Below are 10,949 nucleotides of genomic sequence, written 5' to 3' on the forward strand. Positions count from 1 at the left end.
GTAATTCTTAAGTTATTAGGACTCTGTTCCCCATTTTGCACAAATCAAATACTATAAAGAAGGTCACAGAGACATCCAGGAACACGCTCTGAGCATCTTCCCTGCAGGTTTTCACAGCCCCACCATCCCCAGGGACCACTGCGTCACGGTCAGGAATGTCACCGTGGCTACTATGTCACCGTCAGACCCCGTCTTCCCGCCCGCAGCTCTTGAGAAAGCAAGAGAGGCAAAGATAGACAGACCCGTCGGTGCTCTGGCTGCGCTACGGTCTCAGTCATTTCCTCTTCTAGTTAAAGTGGCAGGAGACAGACCTCACATGCGGGGATCCTTTCTTCAGAACAGTTTTATTAGTTTGGATATTGTCTGTCGACACCCAACGTCTTCTCTCCTGCCGACACACAAATCCATTCATTCAGGCATTTCTCCCCATACTTCATATATCGTGACACAGTTCTGCGGATCTACGGGAAGCTCTGGGCTGTGCACCCGGGTGTTATTGCCAGTTGTCAAGACTGCTTTAAGATTCCGTACTTTGGACAGAAATTGCACAAGGTCCTTCTCAAAGCTGGTTAAGGTAGTAAACGCATGGTTTTTGCTTGAGCAGCCATGTTGTTTTTTCTTAAGTGGAGAGCGAAATGGACTGCCTCGAAGCCCAGAAAGATTCTGCTCCTGTCAAAAAAGATATTCAGGGTGAATAATTCCATTGACCTTGCTGGATTTGACACAGTCCTGAGAAAGATGAGTTCACCTAAGTTTCTATCATTGCTTTTGTCCAGGGGTTGGCAAACTGGCAAAATCTGGTCCACACCTGCTTTACTGGAGCACAGTTCCAATAAAATAAAGTTTTATTGGAACACAGTCACGTGCACTTATTTGCATATGACCTATGGCTGCTTTCAGGCTACAGTGGCAGAGCTAGGAGTAGCTGCCACACAGGCCACGTGGCCCGTGCTGCTGATATTATTTACCATCCGGCCCTTTAAGGGGGGAGGTTTGCTGGTTCCTGCTCTGGCGGCTCTGGACACCGTGTAATGAAGTGCTAGATCTGTCTAGAGGAGAACCCACTGCCATATCCCTTGCCCCTTCTCCTCCTACCTACAAGGGCTGTGGAGTTCCTCTGGGGACCAGCAGTTACTGCTTTACACCTTTGTCCCGTGGTACAGGCTTTCTATTTCTTTTACTTGGACACTGATAACATTTCCATAAGTTCAGGAATTTATATTAAGTCAGAGTGAAATTTTAAAAGTCAAGGGACAGCGACTTTGGCTCTGTGAACAGTTTTGACCTCAAACACACCCTAAGTTCTTGAATCTAGCCTCAAATCCAAGAATTTCACATGACAGGAAACACTGTGCCAGTAACAGGGGGTCCCCGCTCTTCCAACTTCTGCGGGTTTGAAGACTTAGCGAGACGGTACTTCTTCAGTCAGTGTGAAGGCCCCAGGGTGAATCCCAGCACTATGACAGAAAAAGGAGAGACAAGGGAAGGGAAAGAGCTAGCCTTACCTTGGCCTTAGTCTTCCCGCTGTGCCCCCGAAACTTCAGGATCATGTACAGCACAATAACGAAGAAGAGCCAGAGCCACTTGTTCGCCAGCCAGCCGTGCGCATACATGGGGAAGTTGGGTCTAACCCGGGAGTGCGCCCCACAGGGCACCTTCTCCGGGGGCTCCTTGGCTTTCTCCCTCAGAGAGAATATGAAGGCATCTCCGTAGGAGAGGTACAGAGACAAGAACAGCAGCCCACTTAGCACCCGCATGGTGAGCAGTGTGCGTGCATGGTGACTCTGTCCTCTTCAGGGCACTGGCTACTGGTGATGTCATAGAGCTCCGAGCCTGGGGGGCTGTGGCCATTGTGATGCCTTGGAGCGGGACAGTCTTGAGGGCAGTGGTGGCAGGACCGCAAGGGAGGTGGAGAGGTGTGTAGCAGGAAGTCAGGAAGCCAGGTGGAAAGGCGGCTCCTCGCCAGTGCTGACGCTTTGCGGGAGGCGCTGCTGGCTTGTTCTCATCATGCTGGACCCAGACATTGTGGGGGGCGGGGGACAAAAGATCGCCCGTGGGGCTGCGTCCAGCAGGACAGGTGTCGGCCCACTGCTGCCAACTCGAAGCCCATGATCATCCCATGTGGCCCGCGCCGTCCCCCAAAATAACAACTCAGTGTCAAGGAGAACCTTAAAAACCTCAGCTTTACCTTCCTGTGTGTGAACAACACACAGATGTTCCAGAAGCACCGGGCTTCCGCTGTCTATCATGTCACCCCCCTCACGGCTGGGCCAGCCCCAGGGGAACCGAGGGACTCTCGGCTGGGCGAGCTGCCGAGGCAGAGACCCAGTCTCACTGGGCTTAAAAAGGGCTGAGGATTTAGCTCCGTGTGAAGGCCTGGGCTCGCTCCCCGGTACGGCTACATAACTAAGTCCATGATGACAAGGACAGCGCTAAGGAGAAGCTGAGACCCTGAGGTGTCAGCTGGGTGCAATGCAGTGACACCCAGGCTGCCACGACGGCCCCAGGGTGAGACACACCCTGTGTGACAGCTCAGCCCAAGCCAGGGATTAACCCAGACTTACCAGTGTGTCTGAAAGTGCCACTCTGCAGAAATGACACGCAACAGGAAATGCTGCTTGGGGCTCACCGTGCAGCGCCCGTTCTAAAGCGCCGCTCGGACTGGGGGACCTTCTGCAGCTCCTTCACTGTGCTGAGCTTCAGGTATCGATGAAGAGGCTCTGAGAGCCTGTGAGACCCACAGGGGCCCCTTGCACTCCTGCTGCGGGGACACGGCTGTCGCCAGGGGTGGTGGCGCCTACACCAGAGGCCGCGTGCCCAGGACGAGGAGACACAGGTGCTCGGGGGTGATCAGAAGCCTAACATCACACACGGACCCGTCCACCACGAGGGCACTCCTGGAAGGGCCCACTTCCGGGGCAGCTGGCCCTGGTGTCTACGGCTGTGGGCCAGGGATGTCCTGTGTCCCATCTGGCGGTCTGTCCTCGGCAGGACACCGCCCCGGCCCCTCCCCATCAGTGCCTGAAGCTCCGAGGATGAAGCTCTGGTGTCAGCGTGGCACCTGCCGCCGGGTGGCACAGGCTGACGCCGAACCAGGAACAGACTTGATTTTGATTTAAAGGACCCACAGCAGAGCTGCTTGTGTGTGTGTCACACCTGCTTTTTATTATTGGGAAATATTCCTGTGTCTGACAACAGGAATCCCTTTTCTTCCTGCAAGTGTTCAAACGTCTGGCTCCTTCTCAATGAATGGGGCCAAGGGAAAGCAGGGCACTCTGGGAAGGCCGTGGAGCCACGTCTGGAGTGGAGGGACTCACTGGGCAGCCCCTGCGGGGAGGCTGATTTCACGCCTTAGAAGTCCAGGACGGTGGAGAGAGACACAGACTGCCCTGGAGACCCTCGCCCTGCTCCCCACCCCGTCCTGGCCCCTGGAGGCTGCCAAGGAGCCTGGGCCTGGGTGGACGGAGGTGCTAGGCAGTGTCCCTCTAGGAGCCTCCAGCTCCCAGGGACGGACCCTGGGCACGCACGGGTCAGAGACGGGGCTGAGGCGTGGCCTGGTGCAGCTGAGTGGACACAGGAGCCCCAGGAACCCACCTGTGAAGCGGGTGGCCGCCACCGTCCTGCTTCGCGTGATGCCGAGGCCCATGAGAGAGGCTACCGAGCCCCTGGCTTTGAGGGCAGCCTGAGAACCAGGCCAGCTACGGGCTTCCCACTTGCCCAGCCACTGCCTTGGGTGCACCAGGTGTCGTGTGGGGTGACAGATGCACCCAGGTGCCGTGCCAGCACCCTGGGCAGGGCAGTCAGCGGCAGACAGCGCTCTGCTTACAGGGTGATGCCTTTGCTCAACAGGGAAGGCTGGAAGGGACCTCCGAGCACAGCGCCTGCTCCCTGCTTCCGGAAGACTCGTAGGCCGGGGTGGCAGAGTCCCTAGAGGCTGCGCAGGCATCGCAGACCTCAGGGCTGGGAGCTCTGAGACCTCACGTTTTGAGGCTGAGGATGCTGACTGGGTCTGTGAGAACAACTGGACGTATTCAGGATAGTCAGTGCAGCCAGGCATGGTGGTACACGCCATGATCCCTGCACTTGGGAGGCTGAGGCAGGAGGAGCGTCGTGAGATCCAGGCCAGCCTGGGCTACATGGTGAGACCCCGTCTTAAAAAACCAAAACCAAAGACAACCACAAAATCAGGGCAAAATTGATTCATTAAAGCTAAAATAAGGGAAATAAAAAATTGCTTAAAATGTGATGGTAAAAACTAGTTAGTAATCTCTGACTACACGGAGATTAATCCTTGGAAAGTAAGCAAGCATTATGCTAACAATTTTAGCTAAATAAAAAAATAAAGATTACTAAAAAAGAAACAACCCTCAAAGTGGTTTAACTGGGCCGTGCAGCATGCTGGTGAGGGGAGTAAGGTGGCTAACTCCGGTCACCCCCGAAAGGTCCTTACAGGCCAGGCCCGGGTGCTCCAGAACCTTGCTGGCGGCCGTGGGGAACCTTCCATGCTGAGTGACTTCAGCGCGCGCAAAGACACAGAAAACGTGCCAATTTCATGCTCTGCTCCCTCTAACCTGTGGAGGAGAGGTGGTATCCCCATGACTTCAAGGGATCGCTGCTATCACTGTCGGTGCAAGGCTGCAGTTTTTGAGACAGGGTCTCACTATGTAGCCCAGGCTGGCCTCAAACTCACAGGGATCCTCCTGCCTTGCCCTCCTAAGTTCTGGGATCACAGGTGCGCATCACCATGCTCGCAGCAAGTCTGCCATTTTTTTAGCAAAATGTCGCGTGAAGGGAGAGGAGAAAGGTGAGAGAAAAGGCAGCCAGCTTTATTTTGTATCACAGTACGTGCGCAGCTAATCTCTAGGCTGTTCAAAGTGAGAACACAGCCCTCCCCGCAAGCGCTGGACAAGGCCCAGCCCCTCCCGGTGCGCGCGAGGTGTCTCCCAAGGGTGCCCGCGGGCCGGGATCCAAAACTCCTCTCAGGCAGCTTCCCGAGACTGTGATGACTGCGGCGAAGCCATCGAGATTTCAGCTGGGAAGGCCAGGGCAGGGGGATGCTGGCCGCCAGCTGCCCAGCCCCCCACCCCCAGGGCTCCCGCAGGAGGGAGCACGCGGGCGCGGGGCTGGCGGGGCACTTTATACTGCCGGCGGTGGCGCTGGCTGGCTCAGAAGCAGTAGGATGTGTGGGTGACCCAGTGCGCCGACTCCTCCTTGGAGCGCTTGGCGGAGCTGTGCGTGGTGAAGAGGGACTTGTAGGTTTCTGACTCCTCGCTGTCCGCGATGGACCGCTTCTGGGGCCCGCCTGGGGGCTTCCCTGCCTTCCCGGAGGCCACCCCGCTGGAGGCTGCAGAGCAGAAAGATGGACAGCTTTCAGGTTGGGCCTAGAGCTCCCCGCAAACACTGCGGATTCGTTCTTTCTCCCCAGCGGTACTGGGGATCAAAGCACATGCACGCTGGGCTCCACCCCGCGGGCTCCAGGCAGAGCCGGCGACCCTTCTGGCCGCCCCGCGGGAACTCGCGGGCTCAGCCTGACTGCGGAGCGAGCTTCCCACCAGGCCCGTGTGCAGAGACTTACCCGTGCTCCAAGGAGCTGGGGCGCCTCTCTTCTCTCGGGCCTCGGGGCCAGCGTCCTCGGGCTTGCCGTTCTTGATTTTGGATGGCCCTGGCAAGTCTGTGAAACACAAAGGAAGCAAAACAGAAACTGACCCGGGCCCAAGTGGGAGCCCCCTAGGACACTGCCCCAGTCTCACTGGTAAACACCGGCCCCCTTCCCCTCTTACCTTCCAAGGCGTCTGCTTTCGAAACCGACTCTGCTGCCTTGGGCTTCTTTGTTTTCTGTAAGAAGAAAGCAGTCGCTGCAGGCTGGGGTGTCCCGTGACAGGGACGCGGGCCCTTCACCCGGGCGCACTCCCCGGGCCCGGGGGACACAGCTGTGACGCAGGGCTTCATCCTGCGCCCCACCTCAGGGAGCATCTGTATTCCCCAAATCACAGCCTTCAAACTTTGAAATGAACATGACCAACTTCACTGATAAGAGCCAATGTTAACCTCGACTACTATTCACTAAGTAGCAGTTAAGTGAAAAATGTAAACTACACTTGCCCACGTGAAGTCCAGGCAGTGTAAACATGTACCAGGTCTCACCCTTCCTGGTACCTTGTTCTCTGCTGTCAAACTGCTTTTGCTGTAGCAACTAAGTTAGACAGAAATGTCAGAGGCAGTCAGGCACCTCGAAGGAGCCAGCGCAGAGGCCGAGGGGAGACAGGCACCTCTGCTGCGGGCCAGAGCTCAAGACGAAAGACGAAACAAATGCCCCCAACGCTTCCTAAGGATAAAGAACAGGGACTGATATTCTAAACAGGCAGAGTCACTAACCCAGCCCCCGACAGGAAAGGCCCTTGTTCTGCATTCCTGCCCCTTTGCCTGACTTGCTTCCCTATTTGATGCCGGTTTAGTCAATTTTACCTGAGCAATTATGCTTGTAATCTAATTGGTTGACCACAGTTTTGTCCCACCTCATGCCCACCTTGTGCTTTCCCATTTTTCTCCACCTTGGACCCACCTCACCTCGTGGACTGGCTCTAATAAAAATCCCTAGAAAAGGCAGGCTCCTTCGCAACCCATTCGGGACCCCTTCTGTCACCTCTCCGACAGAAGCTTTCTCTCCCTCAATAAATATATTCTGCTCTTAACCTCCACTGTTCCTCAAATTCATTCTTTGATTTTTAGAACATGAACTCAAACCAGATATCTAGCAGGTTGCGAGTTTCTTTCCCCTATATCACTTTGGTATTTGTTTATTTAACTGTAAGGCCTGGAGACATACTAAAGAACATCTCAGATATTCACGTGGGCAAGAATAGCTCACTATTCTTCTAATATAAATCTGGATTACTCTTGTTAGATTCTTAGGCGCTAGAATTTTGTTACTCATCATAGTTATTTTGGCCAGTAAGAATTAAAAAATAAATTAGCCATTCTAAAATCACAGGGCTGTGTTTGTACCGATTCAAGTACAGAACAGAACAATGTTCATTTAAAGTACTTTAAAATGTTATTTTCCTAAGTATCTGAACAGTGGCGCTAATGATGTCAGTGTAATTACTTGAGAAGGCCCTGTCCCTCGCAACCTAACAGGACCTTTGCCACGTGATGGTACTGAACTTGTAACATGTGCAATGGGACTTACAGGGCTGCAACGAAACAAAAGCTCGTTCCCTTCACCCATGTAATAATGCACCCATGCGAACCTACGAAGGGCAGCACTCAATTCAAAAACAGAGACAACTATTCATTTCTAGTCCTCCAATTGGAGCTGAGTTGTCCGAAAAGCACCGGCAATAAAGACACAGAGGAAACGTGCCCCGTTTCCAGCCGCGGGGTATTTGGAAAATATTTTGTATCTTGGCAGCAGTATCTAAGAGGGTGACAGGCGCTCCTGTGAGTGTGCTGCAGAGGGGCGTGCTAGTTCCACCGGGCTTTCACCAACTTGGCGGGAAGCCCGTGACGGGAAAACTCACTAAAATAAGGTTCAAGAAACTACCTGACACCTCTAGCAGCTTCCTTAGAATAGGACTTCCCCCTTTTGTGTTTGTTTCTAAAATCTCCTCAGTGGCAGCAACGAAGCACAAACAGGTCCCTTCTGGGAACTGTCCTTTGTCACAGACACCTCTAGTTTCTCCTTTCTCTCTGCTGCTGTTGAAGTCAGAGTAATTGAGAAAACCAACTCGGAACTTAAACACACACATACATTTGCACCTTAGTGCACGGCCTAATGACCACTGGCTCCATAATAATTCTCATTAATGCTGTATTAACATAAATAGCATCACAAAACATTTGCATTTGATCACAAAGTTTGGGCACAACTCTGAACTATAGAACCGTACACGCGTTATTTTCTACTTAAGTAAAATGAGAAAAGGAGCAAAAGCCACTGCATCTGGTCCCTTCTGACACTTCTGAGTCTACGCCTCATAGCAATGCTACCATGTGCTCCATCAGCAGCTTTTCTAAGTGTAACAATCACAAATTATTATTATTCCAAGGTGATACTGGTCCTATAATTGCTTCTGTGACAAAAGAAACACAAAAAACAAAGCTCTGAAAAACTCTTACATCATCACCCCAGCAACCAGTGGATGCAGACAGATTTTAAGGCCATTTTCCCCCAGAAGTTGACGTCCTCAGGGCACGACACTGGTTTTCTAACAGCTCCAGCACCCTTCTGCTTTGGTTCTGATCACACTGTTTTCTCCCAAGTCTGCCCTGAGTGTAACTTTTCTATTCTTCTTTTTTGGAGGGAGGCGGGTACTGGGAATCAAACTCAGGACCTTGCAATTGCGAGGCAGGAACTTGTGCTGTTGAGCTACATCCCCAGCCCCCCTCACTCTTCTATAAATAAAAAAATAAACTTACTACTCACAAAAGACCTGCAAGGTACAACTAATATCTGTTCCCACTTAATAAATCATAAAATGTACTGCTGGACTCACAACCGATGGCCTTTTTTTGGTGACACGGAGGCTCAAACCCAGGACTTCACGAACACTAAGCAAGTGCTCTCCCCCTGGGCTACACTCTCACCCCTGAGTGATTGTTTTGAATTTACTTTTTATTTTTGGTACCAGGAATCAAACTCAGGACCTTGCGCTTGCCAGGCCGGCGCTTGTGCCCCTGAGCTACGTCGCCGGCCTGCTTTCTTCACTGACCAACTGCTGGGCCTGTTTGTCACGCTGCATCACCGAGCAGTGCTTCTGCTGCTTCCAGAACGCGGTGCCGAGCCCTGGAGCAGGACGCGAGCCCCAGCTCTGCACCCCGCGGGCCGCGCCCACTGTGACACAACGCCGAGCGCCTGCCGTCCCGCGTCCTCCAGGGCTGCGCCCACTGCTCTGGGGGAGGGAGGAAGTGTGGGCCCCCACGGCCCCCAGGCCGGCTGGAACGCAGGCTGCGGGGGCTCCGTACGCATTCAGATGTGTGGACTTGCTGGGACGGTGGTGCCTTTCCACTGCCCCTTTGTTTCACGAGCTACGAAAACTGAGCATGAGTTCCTCTAAAGTGACAGTAGAGGTCATGGTCGCCGCCTTCCCTGAGGGCTCGCTAGGCTCTGCGCCGCCTCCCTCCTGCACCCACGTCCTACGGAGGTGCCCTCCCTCCCGCTTCACTGTGAGGCTGGGCTCAACCCGCACACCCGTTTTCAACCACGAGGGAGGCGAGGGGTGGACACAAAGCCTCCGTTCCGTTACCTTCTCCTGCTTCGCTCTCAGCCGCCTCTCCTCCATCCTCTTCCTCAGCATCTCCACGTCCTCCTTGGTGCCGTTGAGCACAATGACGTCATCCTCCTGGAAGGCAGCCCCGCACTGGAGGGCAAGAGCCAGAGTCCGTCACCAGGAGAGCAGAAGCCACCCGAGTCCCCCCTCTCGCCCCCAGCATCGCCCCGCAGCTTTTGCTGGCTTCCCATGCATCGTGGCCTGGCCAGCTCTGAGGTGCAAGTCTTGCTTTGGGGAGTACACGTGCCCAGGAAAGTGCCAGCCTAGCAGCCTGAGGGAGCCACCTGGAAGGGCCTGCCGGCAGTGCAGGAAGGGCCCCTACCACTTCCTAGCTGACACGGGGGACGCAAAGGGCCCAGACTTCGTATAATGTGGTTTATGCATTTCTTCTCTGTGTCTGGAATCCTGGTATGTGCTGAGCCGAGGGTACGTAACCAGCTCCCAGCAAAAGCCCTAGGCTCCGATGTGCTGCCGGGCACTGCAGGACAGAAGCCTGTCCCAGCACTGTGTGGCCGGGCCGTGCCCCCTCGGTGCCCTTGAAGAGCAGCAGAACATAAGGAAGAGGAGGATTCTTCCAAACTCTACGACCCACCTTGCTGCGGGTCCTCCCCACCACACTGCAGGGGCACCGCGCTGAGAGAACAACGGCAGCCTCGCTCCCAAAGGCCTTCTCAGCCCAGCTGGGCCTTGCAGCCCCAGGCTGTGAGCTTGGTCCAGACCCCACCCGACAGCGTCCTGGTGTCAGGCGTGTCCGTGCTCACGGCTTCATGAGGGAGCGACCACCTCCTCAGAGCCACCTGGGACCAGGCTGGCAGCTCCGCCACCTCTGCCCCTCAGCCCGTGAGGCCCTGGCGCTCTGCCCGCTGCGCAGCACGCTGGCGGGCGGTGCCGTCCTCACTCCGCGGCCCCTGCGCGTGGCGCACAGCCGGGACCCTGTGCAGCAGGGCTGGGGCAGGAGTGACAGGAAGCAGCAAGGACTGGCGGGTGTCCGCTCCGACACTGGCACGAGGCTCGTGTGCTATCTGTCCAGGCCACACGGAGCGTGCGGCCCCGCACTCCAGCCTTGGCTTCCTCAGCCTAAAGACACTGACCCAGAGCAGCCCTCCTCAGCCGCGGGCAACTCCGCTCCCCACAAACCCTGAGCACCGCCTGGCAACGATCCCGCCCCTTGTGATACAAGCCAGAGGCCACTAGACAGCTTCACTGAGGCACCCAGGCCACGGCGCCACTCCTGCCTGCGCTGGGAAACCCTGGGTAGCACCTGACACCGCAAAGAGAACCAGCACTGTGAAAGAACTGGTCAGAAAACACGCTTTAGGACTAGGACAAGCACGGTCCTGCAAAGCAAGAAAAAGGCAGAAGCTGTCAAGCGAGCACGGTTTGCCAGGTAAGCTGACAAACTCCCACACGGCAAAGTCAGTGCACAGCACTGTAAGCAGGCGGAGAGAAAGCACCTGCAGCAGAGGGGACAAGCGGTTCATCCAACCCCTCTACACACCAGCCGGCAAAGCTCAGCTAAACAGAAAGGCTGAGAACAGCCCGTCCTCGGGCAGGGCACCCGCAGCCCCAGCCTCCTCGGCCTCTGAGCCCACCGCTGAAGTCTGGGCCGTGCTCAGGACGGACGCCCGCACCTGCCCGAGTCTCGTGAGGAGACAGGGAAATGCAGCAGGGCAGGGGTGA

At 55.3% G+C, this 10,949-nt stretch overlaps 2 protein-coding genes across 2 annotated transcripts in view; both read right to left on the bottom strand.

Annotated features, from left to right (window-relative positions):
• Positions 1–325: 325 nt before the first annotated feature.
• On the bottom strand, positions 326–3,132 carry LOC102008469 (protein FAM209B). The gene is made up of 2 exons (XM_005392264.2): positions 1,506–3,132; positions 326–669 (listed from the first exon to the last, which is right to left on the bottom strand). The coding sequence occupies exons 1-2, from the start codon at positions 1,755–1,757 to the stop codon at positions 409–411; spliced, it is 513 nt and encodes a 170-aa protein (XP_005392321.1). The 5' UTR covers positions 1,758–3,132; the 3' UTR covers positions 326–408.
• A 1,673-nt stretch (positions 3,133–4,805) lies between these two features.
• Positions 4,806–10,949, bottom strand: part of Rtfdc1 (replication termination factor 2 domain containing 1) — a 34,790-nt gene continuing 28,646 nt past the window's right edge. Inside the window, exons 6-9 of the mRNA XM_005392267.2 lie at positions 9,246–9,359; positions 5,781–5,835; positions 5,576–5,671; positions 4,806–5,344 (exon numbers count right to left, since the gene is read on the bottom strand). Of these exons, the coding sequence (XP_005392324.1) occupies positions 5,166–5,344; positions 5,576–5,671; positions 5,781–5,835; positions 9,246–9,359 (444 nt within the window). The 3' untranslated portion in view covers positions 4,806–5,165. The remainder of the gene's footprint in view (positions 5,345–5,575; positions 5,672–5,780; positions 5,836–9,245; positions 9,360–10,949) is intronic.

This window comes from Chinchilla lanigera, unplaced genomic scaffold (genome assembly GCF_000276665.1).
Source record: "Chinchilla lanigera isolate Chin_1 unplaced genomic scaffold, ChiLan1.0 scaffold00044, whole genome shotgun sequence".
NCBI classification, from domain to species: Eukaryota; Metazoa; Chordata; class Mammalia; order Rodentia; family Chinchillidae; genus Chinchilla; species Chinchilla lanigera.